The sequence below is a fragment of the Haliotis asinina genome, chromosome 6 (genome assembly GCF_037392515.1).
Source record: "Haliotis asinina isolate JCU_RB_2024 chromosome 6, JCU_Hal_asi_v2, whole genome shotgun sequence".
In the NCBI taxonomy this organism is placed as follows: domain Eukaryota; kingdom Metazoa; phylum Mollusca; class Gastropoda; order Lepetellida; family Haliotidae; genus Haliotis; species Haliotis asinina.
In genome coordinates, this window is record NC_090285.1 from 38467658 (window position 1) to 38488906 (window position 21249).

Here is a 21249-nt window from a genome sequence, read left to right on the forward strand (position 1 = left end):
CACTTTTCGAACTTAAGTTAACGCAATATTCCATACAACATTCTAACCAATGTCCTCAATTTTGTCAACAGCCTACAATGGATGATTATACAGACACCAGTCATTTCATGCATCTTGCGTGTGACTAAAAAGTAAAGGGTAGTGAATATGTTATATATGCCATTCTTCTGTAGCGGTGGAGGACTTTGCCATGTCAGTGGCAAACACTTGTTAATACTGCAATGAGATAGCAGATACTTTATGTGTACCAGGTACAGACTTACGGGATCAGGTGTGTGGGAAGTGCCTGAGTAACAGCATCCGTGTATGCAGAGGCTGGTAACGTCACCTAATCGCTTTTACATAGTATGGTAAATAAGAATACAAGATAGAATCCGAGGCCGGTAGCGTCACCTAGTATGATAACTAAGAATACAAGTTAGAATCCGAAGCTCATGTAACACTGTAGTCTGCGTTGGATATGTGTAAATACACGGCTTCCCGTCTAACATTACCGGTTCTACATATGTAACAACACTGTCTGATCCACTAGTGTTAAGCTAAACTCATACACTAATTCAGGCGAAAGAACCACACCAAAAATATGTATGGCGATATTCAACACAGTGACATGTTTTTACCGCTTATGCATATTCACTCCATAGTCAGGTCATGAGGGCAAGGAAATGGAGTAAAGTGTAAAGCCAGTGTGGTCAACGACAGTGAGTACACTGTACCTACCAATATCTGCTGTTTGGTTCTTATATTCACCAATGGGAGCAGTTATTTAAGAAAGAGCTAGATGTCATAATAACTTAACTCTTTCTTGTTTGTTGGTTTTGACTGTCATAGGCGGTGCAGCCATATTTTCTTCACATAAAACGGTTTCCTCCTTTTTCCATATTGAGTCAAAAGTATTCTTGAACCTCCACCTTATGATAATTACAATAATAATTCACAATATATATTCTTATGCTTTATATTCATAATATATATTCTTATGCTTTATATTCACAATATATATTCTTATACTTATGGCCTGGGGAAAATGATTAGCTCCCTTTTGTGAGTAACCGCATGTTGGCCTACCGATTTCCTGTTGCAAGTTCTCTCAGCCTGGAAGAATATAGTCCAGTTTTTATTCCACAGCATATGTTTTGTAATTATTGTTAGATTACTTAAATCTTATATTCATCACTGGAAACAGTTACTTAAGAAAGACCTAGATGTCATATCCTGATGACACATTTCTAGAATGCATTTATTGGAAAAAAATCATAGAGTAAAAAACTACCCGTACGTATATTTACACGTACATGTTGGTCGACTGTAAAAATATAGTGTTCTAGTGTCTTTTAAGAAAGGTATGTTTACGATATGTCATAAAGAATGGGGAATTTTAACATGAGAGGTTTGAATATTTAAATGAAACACAGTCAACATCTCCTCTCTATAAGTTAGTTTAATCCTTCTACTGGACGATATATGTGTTTGGATTTCTTATGTCTCATATTTGTCTGATAAGTTAAACGTACTCCACAGCCCTTTGGGCTGAATCGTTTAGGATTTTGGGACACAATGTTGCAGCAAGGGAAAATATATCGTTTTTCTCAAGCACGGCACTTATGGGATTGTGTGCTACAATGAGTATAAATGAGCTGTTTCCCTTGAATCAGTCTCACTTGCGTTTTCTCGAGTTTTAGTTTTGAACGTATTTTATAAACACGCGACAGAGGTTTGGTGGTTAAACATGATTTATCGCTCTCGAAATAGTTGCACATGTCATGTATGAAACTGTGGATGCACAAGTGTTTGCAGTCAGGACTAATACTAGCCTTCTATACAAAGTCCTAGGATTCAGTATGCTGCTTAACTCCACCCAACATTGTTCAGACTGAGCTAACAAATGTTTCACCCATATCCTTAATTGACCAGACAGGACGAAAAAAAGTACATCTTTTGACAACCAAACCTTTTGATGTGACAAAGTTTACAACCGAACCACAGACCTTTAAAGGCAGACACTGTCCGCTTAGCCTTCGAGGCGGTACTCATGATACACACGTATGATGTATCATTTTTAATGTGTACCATTACCATACTATGTATTAGTACAAATGTTTAAGTATTTCAGCACAGTGGTACGAGTGCAGTTTGTAGAAATCATGCATATTATTATATTTCATAGATACAGATGTCCTTTACAGCCACGATATGACTTAAATATTGCCGAAGTGACGTTAAATATTAACTCACTCCTCCTTTACAGCGCTGGGCAACATGGCATTAACATCAGGATTCATGTCAAAAAGAATAAATGAAAAATAAAAACAAAGAAAAAGCAAGAGGAAAAAAGTTAACCGAAAGCTATAAACTGTACCTCCTCTCGTACTTCAATTTATGTGGTATTTTTCTACAGTAGGATATTTGACTTTCCTTTAGTCACTAATCATTCGAGTGCTGGAACAGTTGTACCCCTTGGATTACATACTCTCGCACAAAGTTTCAGGGGATAAAGAGTAGCTCCTGACGTTGAAGACCCGGGTGCCGTGTTCCGTGTCAAGTGTCAACATGTCTATGTGAGTGAGTTAGTGAGTGAGTGAATTTATAAATTTACAGAAAATAAAGGTAAATTATGAAGGACAATAAACAACAGCTTTAGCATATACTAGTATTTCAATTAAAAATGAATAAATCAGTTGTTCGCAATTTATACAAATCTAAGCATACATAAATATGACACATATTCTACGATATAAAAAAGGAGCAGACAGATTAAACTGAATTTGAATACTTTGGGACTTACGTATCGTCTCCGGAGGACAATAATGTTACAATATTTAAAACCCACCTACGGATACAGCCACTAACACTCTCAGTTACTGATTTCCCAATCATGAAATTTATCTACAAAACATATTTCTCAGAATTTATGATTCAATTCAATTTAACTAATATTCATTAAATGATAACTGATAAAATACAAGGGATCCTTCCATGTGTTGACATGATCTATTGTGATGGAAAAAGCACGACATGCTTGACCGTGTGATAGTTAGAGATAAACTATCCCGCTAATATGATATTGTGTGAGTTACTTCGCATTTGGACTATTTGACTGTTAGAATCTAATAATATTACAGCACAGATCCCCAATACCACATCCTCATTACCTTTACATGGATGACATTCTAATGCAGATACCAATTTGAAAGAACAGCTTCTCCTTGTCGGGTCGTTTTCCAGTGATATTGGCATGGTTATGGAATTGACAAATGTACTGCTCTTCATTGGAAAGGTGGCAAGATAAATAATGATGGATCGCTCAAGATAGAAGGGGGAGAGGGTGGGGAGAGTTATTGAGCATCTTGTGGAAGATTAGGCCCACACGTATCTTGGAACGCAAGATCGAGACAGGCTGCAGAATGCCCAGATTCAAGGGAAACTTCCGGACGTTTATACATCTAGCTTAGGAAAATCTGAAGGTGTGAGCTAAAAGCTCGAAATAAGGTTGGAACTACCACAACATTTGCTCTGCCTGTCCTGTCCTATTCCTTTGGAGTAGTTGATTAGATAAAACAAGATATCCAGAGCCTTGACCGCATGACCAGAAGGATCCTGCCCAGTACCAGAGCACACCACCCTTTTTCCTCAATTAATCGTTTATATATGCCAATCAGTTCTGGAGGCAGGCGTTTGACTAGCGTGGAGGCTCTTCATGACAGAATTTCATTGTGTACTTGGGCACATTTTTATTTATCGGATGATCCTCTAGAGATGCCTGACAAGATTACTAATGATGAAAGCAAGGATTTCCATAGCTATTTGAAGCGTGCTGAAGTCGGACAAAATCTGAAAATAGAGATTGACCTTTCCCCTGGCATAGTACTGCTGGACGGTATCACGATCGGGGTAAACCAGGTGGGCAGCCAGAAAAGATAGGGACGTCACAGCACGGGTCAGTGAATCAATAACTTTGCCAACACGTGTGCACGTACTTCGCGAACATCTGGTTTTCCCTTTCTCTGCACTCCTCCCTCGGTACAAAGAGTGAGCTCTGTCATTATTTTGAAAGATAGTTTGTTGTGAGTTGGTGGGATATTTTGATATTGATTTTAGGTTTCCATCGACTATATATATATATATATATATAATTAAATTTTTACATGTATCTCTTGCTTTTCACACTTCCTATACCTTAGTATCAGACCTGGAAAAAATAGTTATTTTCAAGATTTAGAGAAAGCAAAGTGTAGTGTTTGGTTAGCAATCCTAATATGTACGAATCTTTCATCATAACCAGCGGTATTGCGATCTCGGAATTTGTGCCTTTTTCATCACTGAAAGGGTGAGCCACAAGGTACCAATTTAAGCATAAATCATTTCACACACATGTCCTAACCTGAAATACTAGCGTCACACAAAGATGCTTAAGGTCACACAATGCACATGAAGCATCTTTACCAGCCACTAGTTATGCAGTCACACTGTCGACAGAAGGGAATTAAATAGGATCTCTTTGCTCCCCGCCGCAACGCGGAACGGGGTACTATGCATTCAGCAGCGTCTGTCCGCACTTCCGTCCCGTACGTACGTACGTCCCGTTTCTTTTTAACGCGATATCTCATGAACTGTTGTATCCAATGTCTTCAAATGTTGACTGCTTACATTGGTGGAATGTGCAGACAACTGTCAATTTTGTTGTCCTTGGCCTTACTTTCAAGGCCACCGCGACATTTTGACCGCTCTTCAAACTCTTGTTAACGCGACGCCTCTTAAACTGCTGTACCCAATGTCTCCAAATATGGTGACAACCTACATTGGGGGATTACGCAGACACCAGTGGATAGGGGTGACCGTGACCATATTTTCAATATGACCACAACACTTTGTTCACTTTTCGAACTTAAGTTAACGCAATATTCCATACAACATTCTAACCAATGTCCTCAATTTTGTCAACAGCCTACAATGGATGATTATACAGACACCAGTCATTTCATGCATCTTGCGTGTGACTAAAAAGTAAAGGGTAGTGAATATGTTATATATGCCATTCTTCTGTAGCGGTGGAGGACTTTGCCATGTCAGTGGCAAACACTTGTTAATACTGCAATGAGATAGCAGATACTTTATGTGTACCAGGTACAGACTTACGGGATCAGGTGTGTGGGAAGTGCCTGAGTAACAGCATCCGTGTATGCAGAGGCTGGTAACGTCACCTAATCGCTTTTACATAGTATGGTAAATAAGAATACAAGATAGAATCCGAGGCCGGTAGCGTCACCTAGTATGATAACTAAGAACACAAGTTAGAATCCGAAGCTCATGTAACACTGTAGTCTGCGTTGGATATGTGTAAATACACGGCTTCCCGTCTAACATTACCGGTTCTACATATGTAACAACACTGTCTGATCCACTAGTGTTAAGCTAAACTCATACACTAATTCAGGCGAAAGAACCACACCAAAAATATGTATGGCGATATTCAACACAGTGACATGTTTTTACCGCTTATGCATATTCACTCCATAGTCAGGTCATGAGGGCAAGGAAATGGAGTAAAGTGTAAAGCCAGTGTGGTCAACGACAGTGAGTACACTGTACCTACCAATATCTGCTGTTTGGTTCTTATATTCACCAATGGGAGCAGTTATTTAAGAAAGAGCTAGATGTCATAATAACTTAACTCTTTCTTGTTTGTTGGTTTTGACTGTCATAGGCGGTGCAGCCATATTTTCTTCACATAAAACGGTTTCCTCCTTTTTCCATATTGAGTCAAAAGTATTCTTGAACCTCCACCTTATGATAATTACAATAATAATTCACAATATATATTCTTATGCTTTATATTCATAATATATATTCTTATGCTTTATATTCACAATATATATTCTTATACTTATGGCCTGGGGAAAATGATTAGCTCCCTTTTGTGAGTAACCGCATGTTGGCCTACCGATTTCCTGTTGCAAGTTCTCTCAGCCTGGAAGAATATAGTCCAGTTTTTATTCCACAGCATATGTTTTGTAATTATTGTTAGATTACTTAAATCTTATATTCATCACTGGAAACAGTTACTTAAGAAAGACCTAGATGTCATATCCTGATGACACATTTCTAGAATGCATTTATTGGAAAAAAATCATAGAGTAAAAAACTACCCGTACGTATATTTACACGTACATGTTGGTCGACTGTAAAAATATAGTGTTCTAGTGTCTTTTAAGAAAGGTATGTTTACGATATGTCATAAAGAATGGGGAATTTTAACATGAGAGGTTTGAATATTTAAATGAAACACAGTCAACATCTCCTCTCTATAAGTTAGTTTAATCCTTCTACTGGACGATATATGTGTTTGGATTTCTTATGTCTCATATTTGTCTGATAAGTTAAACGTACTCCACAGCCCTTTGGGCTGAATCGTTTAGGATTTTGGGACACAATGTTGCAGCAAGGGAAAATATATCGTTTTTCTCAAGCACGGCACTTATGGGATTGTGTGCTACAATGAGTATAAATGAGCTGTTTCCCTTGAATCAGTCTCACTTGCGTTTTCTCGAGTTTTAGTTTTGAACGTATTTTATAAACACGCGACAGAGGTTTGGTGGTTAAACATGATTTATCGCTCTCGAAATAGTTGCACATGTCATGTATGAAACTGTGGATGCACAAGTGTTTGCAGTCAGGACTAATACTAGCCTTCTATACAAAGTCCTAGGATTCAGTATGCTGCTTAACTCCACCCAACATTGTTCAGACTGAGCTAACAAATGTTTCACCCATATCCTTAATTGACCAGACAGGACGAAAAAAAGTACATCTTTTGACAACCAAACCTTTTGATGTGACAAAGTTTACAACCGAACCACAGACCTTTAAAGGCAGACACTGTCCGCTTAGCCTTCGAGGCGGTACTCATGATACACACGTATGATGTATCATTTTTAATGTGTACCATTACCATACTATGTATTAGTACAAATGTTTAAGTATTTCAGCACAGTGGTACGAGTGCAGTTTGTAGAAATCATGCATATTATTATATTTCATAGATACAGATGTCCTTTACAGCCACGATATGACTTAAATATTGCCGAAGTGACGTTAAATATTAACTCACTCCTCCTTTACAGCGCTGGGCAACATGGCATTAACATCAGGATTCATGTCAAAAAGAATAAATGAAAAATAAAAACAAAGAAAAAGCAAGAGGAAAAAAGTTAACCGAAAGCTATAAACTGTACCTCCTCTCGTACTTCAATTTATGTGGTATTTTTCTACAGTAGGATATTTGACTTTCCTTTAGTCACTAATCATTCGAGTGCTGGAACAGTTGTACCCCTTGGATTACATACTCTCGCACAAAGTTTCAGGGGATAAAGAGTAGCTCCTGACGTTGAAGACCCGGGTGCCGTGTTCCGTGTCAAGTGTCAACATGTCTATGTGAGTGAGTTAGTGAGTGAGTGAATTTATAAATTTACAGAAAATAAAGGTAAATTATGAAGGACAATAAACAACAGCTTTAGCATATACTAGTATTTCAATTAAAAATGAATAAATCAGTTGTTCGCAATTTATACAAATCTAAGCATACATAAATATGACACATATTCTACGATATAAAAAAGGAGCAGACAGATTAAACTGAATTTGAATACTTTGGGACTTACGTATCGTCTCCGGAGGACAATAATGTTACAATATTTAAAACCCACCTACGGATACAGCCACTAACACTCTCAGTTACTGATTTCCCAATCATGAAATTTATCTACAAAACATATTTCTCAGAATTTATGATTCAATTCAATTTAACTAATATTCATTAAATGATAACTGATAAAATACAAGGGATCCTTCCATGTGTTGACATGATCTATTGTGATGGAAAAAGCACGACATGCTTGACCGTGTGATAGTTAGAGATAAACTATCCCGCTAATATGATATTGTGTGAGTTACTTCGCATTTGGACTATTTGACTGTTAGAATCTAATAATATTACAGCACAGATCCCCAATACCACATCCTCATTACCTTTACATGGATGACATTCTAATGCAGATACCAATTTGAAAGAACAGCTTCTCCTTGTCGGGTCGTTTTCCAGTGATATTGGCATGGTTATGGAATTGACAAATGTACTGCTCTTCATTGGAAAGGTGGCAAGATAAATAATGATGGATCGCTCAAGATAGAAGGGGGAGAGGGTGGGGAGAGTTATTGAGCATCTTGTGGAAGATTAGGCCCACACGTATCTTGGAACGCAAGATCGAGACAGGCTGCAGAATGCCCAGATTCAAGGGAAACTTCCGGACGTTTATACATCTAGCTTAGGAAAATCTGAAGGTGTGAGCTAAAAGCTCGAAATAAGGTTGGAACTACCACAACATTTGCTCTGCCTGTCCTGTCCTATTCCTTTGGAGTAGTTGATTAGATAAAACAAGATATCCAGAGCCTTGACCGCATGACCAGAAGGATCCTGCCCAGTACCAGAGCACACCACCCTTTTTCCTCAATTAATCGTTTATATATGCCAATCAGTTCTGGAGGCAGGCGTTTGACTAGCGTGGAGGCTCTTCATGACAGAATTTCATTGTGTACTTGGGCACATTTTTATTTATCGGATGATCCTCTAGAGATGACTGACAAGATTACTAATGATGAAAGCAAGGATTTCCATAGCTATTTGAAGCGTGCTGAAGTCGGACAAAATCTGAAAATAGAGATTGACCTTTCCCCTGGCATAGTACTGCTGGACGGTATCACGATCGGGGTAAACCAGGTGGGCAGCCAGAAAAGATAGGGACGTCACAGCACGGGTCAGTGAATCAATAACTTTGCCAACACGTGTGCACGTACTTCGCGAACATCTGGTTTTCCCTTTCTCTGCACTCCTCCCTCGGTACAAAGAGTGAGCTCTGTCATTATTTTGAAAGATAGTTTGTTGTGAGTTGGTGGGATATTTTGATATTGATTTTAGGTTTCCATCGACTATATATATATATATATATATATAATTAAATTTTTATTGTGTTCATTAAAATCTGAACTGGCAATCTGATTGGTTAATTGGGAAGATTTCTTTTGAGTTCATTTCCCAATGAATCTGAAAAAAAATAAGCCACGCCCACCGAACCGGACTACTTTCGGACCTGAAGAATGTCGGGGAATACCTTTACACAGCGAGGGAATTCCCTTGCACTCGGGTACCTTAATGGACTTTGGGTAAACATTGAAGTGATACATTGTCATTAACATAAAACAAACAACTCAAAATTATCCGTGAACGTTAATAACGTTGCAACGCCTCGACAAGAGCATGCGCACGTTGGAACATCAGTTCATGGCATCGCAGTCCCAGTCACATCACACCCTCTTTCTACTTGCGCAAATACTACAATCTCAGTTCCACTAACTTCATATCATCGGGCTTCATTTCCAATTCTCACTTTTCAAACTGTCTCTTCCAGTTCGCAGGTAGTAATTCAAACGTTTGAACTTGAAACTTTGCCGATACCGGGACGCGTCACGTTGAGTTGTTCCACCCTGATTCGCCGACCGATGTTAGCTTGGTTGATTGACGGCTGTTTGGGGGTGCTCTATGCTGATTGGCTAATGGTTTGGTAGGCGTGTCATTTTATGTAAATGTGTCACCTGAGTCATGTCACGTCATTACCGAATTCTTACAGCGAAAATGTTAATCGGTGGTAACAAAGATATCTGTTTCGATGAATGTGATTATGTTTAAAGAAAATATTGTTGAAAGGGTATAGTATTTGTTGCTACGCGGATTCATACAGTTAGCACATTGGTTTTTAGTTTCAAACTTCAATGCAACGAAAGAAATACACAGTCAATCCTTAAATATAATCTATATATATATATATATATAGAGAGAGAGAGATGGAGGGAGAGAGAGCGAGATAGATAGATAGATAGATAGATAGATAGACAGATAGATGGTTTGCAAGGTCTACTAGTTTGATTCTAACCGGATCTGCATGAGCCTCACACGGACAAGGATGTATGCTGTTTTTGCACTAGTCATAATTCGTGTCAGGAAACTGAGCAGACACAAGATATGTTAGCATCATATGTCAGTATCACATGTGTGTGCATATATGTGAATATATAACGATTCTGAGCATTACTCCATCATGTCAGCAACGGTATTCATCGCCATATACCTGGCAGGGTGTATTCTACAAGGTGCCGTACTTATGGGTATGTTCTTTAACACAACCATTTCAAAACACGCCTTTAACCAATTGGTAACAGGGTTTATACAAATTGTCTAATATTTTTACCAAATTTTCATTCGTTTGAATATTATTTTGCCACAATAACTATGACTTCGGTAATCTTATTATTATTGTAATATTGTGTTTTCCCATGTTTTATATATCATAAATAATGTTGTGATAGTCTGTGTTATTTAATTAGCATTGTGTTGCTGAAATGTGTACTGAAATAACTCTTGAATGTGACGTGCTTTTGGATTTGTGTACAAGCGTGAGCTAGGTTGAGCTCCATTCGGCACTCGAACCCACATTCTCAGATTTAGAGAACATATATCCCAACCACCACGGCTTCCACAAAATCGAACGTCGAACAACTGGTACTTTTGATCACGAAATTTGTGTACCTCCTCCTTTAGCAAGTATAAATGTACACGATTCTCGCGTCTTCCGTGAGTGAGTGAGTTAACATTTAAAGTTACATCGTCAATTTTTCAGCCATATCGTGACTAAAACAAGTTGTAAATTCTTCATGCATGCATGAACTGTAAAACTGTCATCTATCACTAAACATTGATTGCAAATGCGAACAAGACAGTATAAAATTGGGCTATAAATTGCAAACAACTGAATGTAGATCATCATACTAGGGACCATGGAGATCACCTTCCATGACCGAACGCTATGAATACAGAATTCAACAGAGAAAATAGTCAAATTTAGCATATGTTATATTTTGGAAAAACCCTTTCTCTATTGATGTCTTCTATTTATATTTTGCAGCGAAATAGTGCTATTAAAGCGAATTTCACCATACAAGGAATTGCCTGTTCGTAATTCAAACCGAAACCGCCAGAGAGTAACGGGGTGTCGAATATATGATGACATCATACCGATTTGATATGACTGATGTCAATGTTGTCCCTTTGGAAGGAGAGGAAATCGAATAAAGACACCAGTGTAAGCCTGCTGCACTATGTATATAATTATTCAAAATATGATAAAGGTCTGAGTATTTGTCCATGTAGAAATCCGGATGAGTAAAGCGTGTTATGGAGCTGCTCCGCTTCCCTGCACCAAGCACAGCATCAGTTGCATGCGCTCCCAGAAGATCGCCATCGTTGACGCCTACTTCACCTTCAACAAAGAGTGTGGTGCAGGCATCAGTCACTGCCAAGAAGTAAATCCCGATAATGTGACCGTAAGCAGGAGAAAGGAGAACTTCAACACGACCGAGCTCATCTTCCTCTACGACAAATGTTCTACAGAGAGCCAGTGTGTGTATCAGGCTCCTCGGGGGAGTGTAGGAGCTATATTCTCCATTGTCAAATATCGGTGCATTGATGGTATGTGTGTTTCAAGTGACACTTACATTTACTATTGAGATTGCGTTAAGTAGTGAAATAATACTGTAGTTTAACAGTGCATAGATGGCCTCCCTCTTCATGTAACAATTTACATGACTACATGTTCATTGTTAAATTTATCATCAGTATCGGAATTAGGAACCGGCTACGTATCTGTTTTAACATGCATAATAATTGTTTCGGAAGGTAATAACTACATAATCATCAAAATAATTATCCAGGGCCCCAAAATTTTCAGATCGTACATATTCATAAATAAATAGTTACGGAACACGTTGTGAAGACAGCGTGTGAAAACGTTGCCTGCGTGCTAGTATGACTGTGGCACTGCATCTCCTTTGATCGGAAGTTATATCTGTTGCATCAGGTCCATAGGTTATGCTTCAAGAGGCTACATTGTCAATAGGATTGCATTTTTAATCAAGAAATGAAGAACAATTATATTTTCCGCCATCAGTCTTGAAAACTGTTAATGGAAAAGAAATAAAAATTTACAAATCCATACAAAAAAATTTGTGAAGATTGGCATTGTGATTCCCAGAACATTCCTTTGTTACAGGAAATTCAATTATACCCATCGCTGGAGCCTTAGGACGGATTGCATCCGAAACCTCTATTATGTACAAGTATACAGAAAGCATGAAAAATCCCGCGTATACATGTGCAATTCAGTCACATACGCTTATAAATATAACCGCTCTTGATATGCGTCTTGGAGATGGGAATGACCCTACAAGGTGTTCCCTACTGGCAATTACAATGACACCGTACACCTGCTCAAACGTGATTGAGCCATATAAACAGCTCAAAACTATTCAATCATCTGGACTGTTATTCATTACACTTCAAGTTAAGGAAGGAACACGACCAGTTGTCTGGCTTGGAATCACATGTAAGTGTACAATGTTTAAATGTGCAACCCCAATGCGAAAGTATACGTTGGTGACTTTCTTCAGAAACGGATTCCGTTAGGTGCAGGGTTAAAAATTGTGTGAGTATTATATAAATTGATCACAGAAAATATCAGTGATGACACCAGGTGTTCGCTATAACGGTAAGCATTTCCTGTCCCATCGGTTGCACCGGCCATTCACAAAATGTGTGTAACAATGGACGTATTATTGAGCAGTACTCACTAATTGATATGAACGCTAATCTAAGTCATCTGCAGTATCTTAACATGGGGAAGTTTTATATTTGAAACAATTTGCCAAACGATCTGAGAAGTAAATTAATCTCAAAGTCAAATTTGATATGTAATATCACTGCTTGCTTCGTTAAAAATGAACATTTTGGCATGTATACCAAACCCTCTGCCAATCATATGTAAATTCAGTCAACCGCGAAAGATCCTACTACTTCAGACCTTCAGAGAGTACATGTACATCAATTGTGTCTTCTCATTGGTTCAATGTATGCATTAATATTTCAGCCACAAGAAACGTCTCGATCCAATGCATTCCTACACTTCTGGTGAGTGGTGAGTATGGATATATACTTGTTCCAATCCGCGACAATTCAATATGATTATCAATGTGTACCTTGCAGCCATACAGCTGTGGTTGCATTTAATCCGGTGTCATGGTGTCTCATTGTTTGTATAGTGATTGGTTTTATCAGTATTTTGAAACCAGGCTTTGGTTTGCATTACACGCATATCGATTTATAGTCGCTGGTAACCATAACAACATTGGTTGGCAACTATGATATATCCTATAGTATTTAGCCAAGCTTCTACCTTTGAATGTTTAGGATTGTGCTTGATTGTAAAGGATTGTGTCGGATTGTGTGGGATTGTGTAGGATTGTGTAGGATTGTGTAGGATTGTGTTTAGTTGTGTGGGATTGTGTTTAGTTGTGTGGGATTGTGTTTAGTTGTGTGGGATTGTGTTTGATTGGTTAGGATTGTGTTTGATTGTATTGGATTGAGAACGTGTTTGTGTTTGATTCTGTTAGATCGTGTTGGGTTGGGTTGGATTGAGTGTGATGATGCAGGATTGTGTTTGATTACGTTTGAATATATAGCATTGTGTTTGGTTGTGTAGGATTGTGCATTTTAAAGAAACAAAATACAAGCATGATTGAAGGTATTGCGTTCCCATCTGACAATGACATTTAAGTAATATTTGATTGGACGAATTAACCCGGTGTTACGGCTAATAACCAGAGTGTATGGGCGAGTTGACGTTGAAATGATGTCGCTTGAAAATATTTATAGTTCATCATCGCAATGCGAAACTGCTAGTCAACAGAAAATTAAGGGGTGAACTCTGGATGTGGACCGGTGCTTGTATGTTTCACAAGTCCCAGGGGTCTAGTCAGTGAAAACAATTATTGTGACAGTTCGGATAGTAACAGTCAGCGAGTTTAGTTTTACTCCACACTCAGCAATATTCCAACTATATGAAGGCGGTCCGTGAATAATCGAGTCTGGACCAGACAATCCAGTGATCAACAACATTAGTATCGATCTGCGCAATTGGGAACCGATGACATGTGTCAAACAAGTCAGCGATCCTGACAACCCGGTCCCGTTAGTCGCCTCTTACGCATATAGTAACAGTGGACAGTATGGCAGTTCGAAGTAGGAAAGATAATACACCTACATCAATTAACTCTTCTCATTCAGCATTAACACGGTCTCGATCCTCTAGAATTATTGACATCTGACTATGTAAAGGGTATGACACTAGAAATGATATGGATGGCCCTGGATGATTTGTTATGATAGCAGATTTTGATGAACAAATTAGGTGGGGCGGTATTGTTTTGCAGAAATTGCTTTTACCAATACGATGGATGCAAACTGATTTTAAAATAATTAACAATATTTTATATGTCTCAGAAGGCTTCTCAGTGAAATCAATCATTTTGTCTTACCACAGTGACAGTTCCGACCATGACAGCTAGTAATGTAACAGTGGAGAAAACAACAGAGAATACACCTACAACAGGTAACTCTTATCATGACACATTTAACACTATCTAAAATTACTTGACAACTGAATATGTAAGCTGCCAAAACCTAAAACCAAACTCGAACCGGGATTGAACCCACAATCACTGGTTATAGTTGGCAAATTGCAAAAACCACCCGATCCCTTGTGTGCACAACTTCCATGTTTGACTTAGTATAAAATCATGTACCTATGCAGATATTTTTTGTAGCAATGGAGGATATCTTACTCAAACAAGACTAACACACAGAGAACAATTAATTGTTATTCTGATTTACGATTTATATTAATATATAGACTTCTTCCTCTGGAACGTTCGCATTGCATATTGTTTATATTGTGCATTGTGCGAGTGTTGCTCTTTGAATGGAAATATAATAATATACTACTTTTTACCCACCGCAGAGCTGATAACGTTTCCAAAAGAAAGTGAACTTTCCATGTCCAACGCTTCACGATTCCCAGGTATGCACTAGTCAGTGTATAGGAACCGATACACAGTGGTTTAAGACTTCAGACAGATGACTACATTCTAGTGTTGTTAAGTTATTTGCATGAAGATAGTTGAATACATTCAGCTGAAAATATGACATTTATGTTGACATGCGTCAACATCTTTTAGCTATGTACAAGGTTGAATTTAGTTCTGTAGGTCAAGTAGCGTTGATCTTGTGAAGCCAAAACACCGATGATCATGTTCATGGAAACGACTCATGTTCTGGACTGTGTTAAATGTTATCTTAATCAAATGTCATCATAGAATACTATCTTTACTCGATACACAGTGGCTGTGTTCTGTTTCAGCTGGAGTTTTTATGGGAGGGGTGGCTGCTGGAGCTGTTATTGTCATCCTGGTCGGTCTTACAGTGTATGTCCTCGTTATCAGGTATGCTGGAAGGTTTATACACTAACTGTCCTTCAGGGTTCATCTAGTGGACAATATACTACGAAAATGTCCAGTCATAACGCCCATCCCATTCGTGATAATGACTATACGTTTCTAAAACTGCTAAAGAATTACAGCACAAAACACCAAACTCCGAGACTAGACTGTTTATCAAAGATTAGATATTCGCTTAATATGCTTAAACGAAACTGACATGATATATTGTCTGTCCTTTCAGACGTCGGTACGATCTGACTGTAAAGAAGAAACAAGGGAACACGCCAGCTTCAGCTGAACACCCGACTTACTCTGGTCTGTCAGCTGTGGATGATGTCAACCACTATGACATTATTGAACAGACCTCAAGATCTCAAGTGGATACCACACTTGGGACAACAGCTACTCCAGATTACCTTACTCCATCTTATTCACCTATCTAGATATCCATTGATCTATCGCCATTTGTAACTGTAATAATGATAAATAATGTGGATTTATATTACAGATTCAATTTTGAACAAACTCGCTTGAGGTGAGATCACATGTTTCACATGTGCTTCGTTGTGGGCAGGAGTAAAATCCTGGAAAATCTCAAGCTGCCAAACACGGTCACCCATCCAATGACTCTCCCAGCTCAACGGTGCTTAACTTCAACTTATTTGTGACCTGAACTCCAGCGGCTGACTGGATGATGTAAGGAGACAGCAAAATTACTGCAAGTCCCTTGTACTCGTATACCTTCAGTTGCTGGCGATCTATATCCTGCTTTTATATCACAAAGTTTTAACCCACCTACTGTCCATCGACCTCCTTGAATAATTTGAGTAGTTATAGTTCTTAACATTCAATGCTTGTTTGACCGTATACAGTGATGTTACATCTGCATGACAGATCGCTATTAACATTCAATGCTTGTTTGACCGTATACAGTGATGTTACATCTGCATGACAGATCGCTATTAACATTCAATGCTTGTTTGACCGTATACAGTGATGTTACATCTGCATGACAGATCGCTATTAACATTCAATGCTTGTTTGACCGTATACAGTGATGTTACATCTGCATGACAGATCGCTATTAACATTCAATGCTTGTTTGACCGTATACAGTGATGTTACATCTGCATGACAGATCGCTATTAACATTCAATGCTTGTTTGACCGTATACAATGATGTTACATCTGCATGAGAGATCGCTATTAACATTCGATGCTTGTTTGACCGTATACAGTGATGTTACATCTGCATGACAGATCGCTATTAACATTCAATGCTTGTTTGACCGTATACAGTGATGTTACATCTGCATGACAGATCGCTATTAACATTCGATGCTTGTTTGACCGTATACAGTGATGTTACATCTGCATGACAGATCGCTATTAACATTCAATGCTTGTTTGACCGTATACAGTGATGTTACATCTGCATGACAGATCGCTATTAACATTCAATGCTTGTTTGACCGTATACAGTGATGTTACATCTGCATGACAGATCGCTATTAACATTCAATGCTTGTTTGACCGTATACAGTGATGTTACATCTGCATGACAGATCGCTATTAACATTCAATGCTTGTTTGACCGTATACAGTGATGTTACATCTGCATGACAGATCGCTATTAACATTCGATGCTTGTTTGACCGTATACAGTGATGTTACATCTGCATGACAGATCGCTATTAACATTCAATGCTTGTTTGACCGTATACAGTGATGTTACATCTGCATGACAGATCGCTATTAACATTCAATGCTTGTTTGACCTATACAGTGATGTTACATCTGCATGACAGATCGCTATTTTCATTTTGTTTGGATGGAACTACATATTGCCGTTGATAAGTGTATACATCTGATGCATACAGCATGAACAATAGCTGCACCTGCCATATTTGCTATAAACTGAAATGTTATATCTACAGTTGTGTCTGTGTGGCCCTTGTTTTCTTTAATTCGTTTTGCGAGCAGACATCATATTTTCCCAATACACAACTATTCGAACAAAACGGAAGTATGAAATGTTCCTGCATTGTACCACGTACAGTTTAAATTCAGATTACTCCAATATTTCAAATGATACCGACTTCAAAGTTGTGGAAAATGTAATTACATAGCAATCGTGCTCGTCAATGTTTATATAAATACCTTCTATGTACATTTGCATAATTTCATATGTATAGTTGCATAATATTCCTTGCATAATTGCATAATAGATTGTCTGAAGCTTGAGGTATTGCAGATTGCATTGCTACTCGTGGAGCTAATATATGTACGTGTATTTTCGCTTTCTTTCTGCCATAAACGTATTGAAACACATATTCGTCTTATTCCATTTTATGTTCAAGAAGTACCGTAGACGTTGTAAACTGGCGAGGAACTTTAGGGGGTCACGTTCGGTACAAAGGAACCCTTGACTGACTGCATTGTGCATTGCTACGATATGACCTCAAGTACCTCTCTCCGTTCCCTTCGTGCCTATACCTGGCAAGAACGTCCGTGATGGCACAGTCTGTAAGATATTGCTGACGCCTTTTGATAGGCAGTTGCTGCAAATACACCTTGCCCCTTTCGAATCAGCGGATACCATTCCAAATGTTTGTCTCACAGGTTGTTTTGCCATAAATGCTTCTACAGACTCTTAGTAGTAATTGTGCGATGGACGATAATTTTGTGATGTTTAAAATTTATCAGAACAAGGAGGAACAGTATGGTGAGATGTAATCTGTACATTTCCCTCTTCCTGACATGGGATTTCTCTCACTCACACTGACAAGGATGTTAATTCGTCAATCGACTTTACATGACCATATATAGAATCATGACATGTTCCCATACGTAAAGGACCTAGTGGTATTATCTTATCAGATATCTTTGCAGCTGCAGGAAATGTTCTACAACACACGATATCCCAACAGAGAAGCTGGTCATGCGAAAATTAATTTGAATTGCACCAGCAACATTAATATAAGTTTGCTAAAGTAAACTGTGACAGAAGGGACCGCAGGATCATGATGCGCGTGTGTAATATTAGTTACTCAGTTCCCTCTTTTAGTTAATATTTCCAAATTATCATTATCATTTTCACGAACAGGACAGTACTTCGTGTTGCTCGGGGCTATCAATATAATACCAGTAATCTACAAACACTACAGCACAACAAATAAATTAAGCCAACAAACACCACCATGTACGTGTGAATCCTTGGACGTGATGATCGATCTTGCAGTGCTATTGTCGCCATGTGTTAAAGGGAAACGTTATATATATCACATCCCAGTGCATACTTTTTATGTTATGTTTCGTTAAGTAACAAATTGCTTGTTCTGCATCTAATTGTTCTTTTTCTACTTTGCACGTTATTGTTTACCAAGGCTACTTCTAAAGAGACGCATTCAATACTTGTTTGTCTTATGTTGCCAGCTGGATACGTTTGTGTGATAAAGTATATGTGCACCTGATCTGACCGGCAAGAGAAAGTATACCAAAAGTTACCATTGCTCTAATGTTTAAGAATTATTTTTGTAGGTACATCATACATTGAAACATGTCGCTGCAACCTTGCAGTTTGATACCTGCAGTGAAATTCGTCGTGATTAAAACGTTGAAGTGGTCAGTTGTATAAACCATGATTTGGGGCCTACGAGTTTCATATGCACTACGGGTATAAACGTTAGTGTGCGTACATGTTAAACATGCAGTTTGATAAGGATCACCACAGATATGCCAGGATTATCAACTATCGTCAGAGGGCCATTGGTTTGCTCCAGATGGAGTCGACACATGCCAGCAAGAACCTGCGGCTATACCCGTGTCGCCGTCACTGCACTGGGGCAACGTTCCAGACAGACGCAGAACAGATCAAGAAGTGCTAGAATGCGAGTAACAGCACCAGCTGAAGACGGTGTTTGCGGACGTTACACCTGAGAAACCGTTTCTTAACGGCAACGTAATCAGTTGCGAATTCCCTTGATCACCGTGTCAGTTTATGCACGATAGCTAGACGTCTTCGGGGGCAGGTATCAGAGTCTACAGACCATTCAAAGGACAGGTGATGACCCCTGACCACAGACATCGTCGGTGGCAGGGACGAGAAGATCACCGTGAAACCTTTACAATGGCCAGCAGACCTGGCCCCGATAGAGCACATGTGGGATGTACTGCGAAGCGCCCACAGAATAGACAGCAACTTGCGCAAGCCCTTCAGTACAAATGGCGTCGCATACTACGTGACCTTGTCCAACGTGTGACGTCTTCGAACAGAAGGAAGCTGCGTGATTGTATTGATGCAAGTGACGATCGTAAAGGACACTAAAGTGAGGGCAGTGAACATTTATTGTGTGTAACTCAGAACCTGCGTATTCTCTATGTGATTAAAAACGGTTTCCAAGACTTATGACTGTGTTATGTTTGTGTGTCGAGATAGTCTGGGTCAATAATGATGACCTCTTGAAAACCTTGTATACTTTCTTTTGCCGGTCAGTTTATACTAGGCTTCAAGTACTGAATCCCAACTTGAATATAAGTTTATGTTATCATATTAAATACGAGTGAGTGATTTTAGTTATGCGCCACACTCAGCACTATTCCTGCTGTACGTAGGCGATCTGTAAATAACGGAGCCTGGTCCAGTCAATCCTGGTATCATCAGCATGATCATCGATATATGGTCAACATCATGAACGTAGATGTATGCAAGTGGGATACGATGCCATGAGTGAACCGAGCCATCGAGCCGGACCACAAGATCCCGTTAATCCCCTCTTAAGGGAACTGAGGATCAATTCTATCCCGTATCTTCACGGATCAGATTCCAATGATGAACTTGTCTTTCAAACGGCACACTATGGTTATTGTATCGATGCAAAGACCTCCTACAGCTCAAACAACTTATCTCTCGTGACCTTGATATTCATTGCATATTTTAATAGACAATTGTAGCCCCTATTTGAGTGAAACAAGGATTCACTTTCGTTTATATATGCAACAATGCAAACAAAATATATGAAAAATATAAACGAATTGGTAATAAAACCAATATGAAATAATATGGAATGCAAAGTAGCTTCCTCATAGAATTCGTCGTCTGTGTAACAACGAATATGGACACCAAGTACCCCATTTTTAAATAGAGACTGGATTCAGAGGGGAAACACATTGATTCAGACTTGGTACAAGTAACACCTGGTAGATAGCTGGGCCTTTGTACATGTTTTCAGGAGGAAACCTATTGGAAATGCCTCTCAGATAAAGAAGCAAGTAGCAAAAAGCATACGATCTGTTTTACCAGAAACACAAAGCAGGCAGATTTACAATCCGTTTATTTGCTAATTTAATTACAGTTTACGTTTACTATAAATAACACACTTGTTAAAATATTCAGGCCTGCATTGCCCTTGCGGAGATTTTTATCTGTTACATTTCAGCATGGTACAGGCGTCTCAAAGGGCTAGTGTATCATGTAAAGCTAGTGTATAGTGTATAGCATGTTGCTGTAACACAATATCTGTATCATGGGCCTGTGGACCCCAAACGAAATAAACATACCACTAACAACATGTTATACACACAAGAGACTAGTACTAACGAGGCTAGGTACGTACACATGGCACCATGTCAATGCAAATATAGAATTTTTTTTAGTTCTATTTATATACAAATCATCATAGCCTTTATTAAAGGGTGCTATAATCTAGAAAATATGGTGTGTGAAACTTGCTTTCTTATGGAGATTTTCCAGACACTTCATTCACTGTGTAACCGGGGTTAATCTAGGGAGGTAACTCTAGGTCTGGTTTGTAC

General features: G+C 38.7%; 1 protein-coding gene across 1 annotated transcript; it reads left to right on the top strand.

The window, feature by feature from the left end:
- The first annotated feature begins 12161 nt into the window (after nucleotides 1-12161).
- Nucleotides 12162-17766, top strand: LOC137288171 (uncharacterized). Its single transcript, XM_067820606.1, has 6 exons — nucleotides 12162-12488; nucleotides 13029-13076; nucleotides 14481-14549; nucleotides 14958-15017; nucleotides 15357-15438; nucleotides 15677-17766. Exons 1-6 carry the CDS (start codon nucleotides 12215-12217, stop codon nucleotides 15876-15878), a joined length of 735 nt encoding a protein of 244 aa, XP_067676707.1. The 5' UTR covers nucleotides 12162-12214; the 3' UTR covers nucleotides 15879-17766.
- Nucleotides 17767-21249: the final 3483 nt, after the last annotated feature.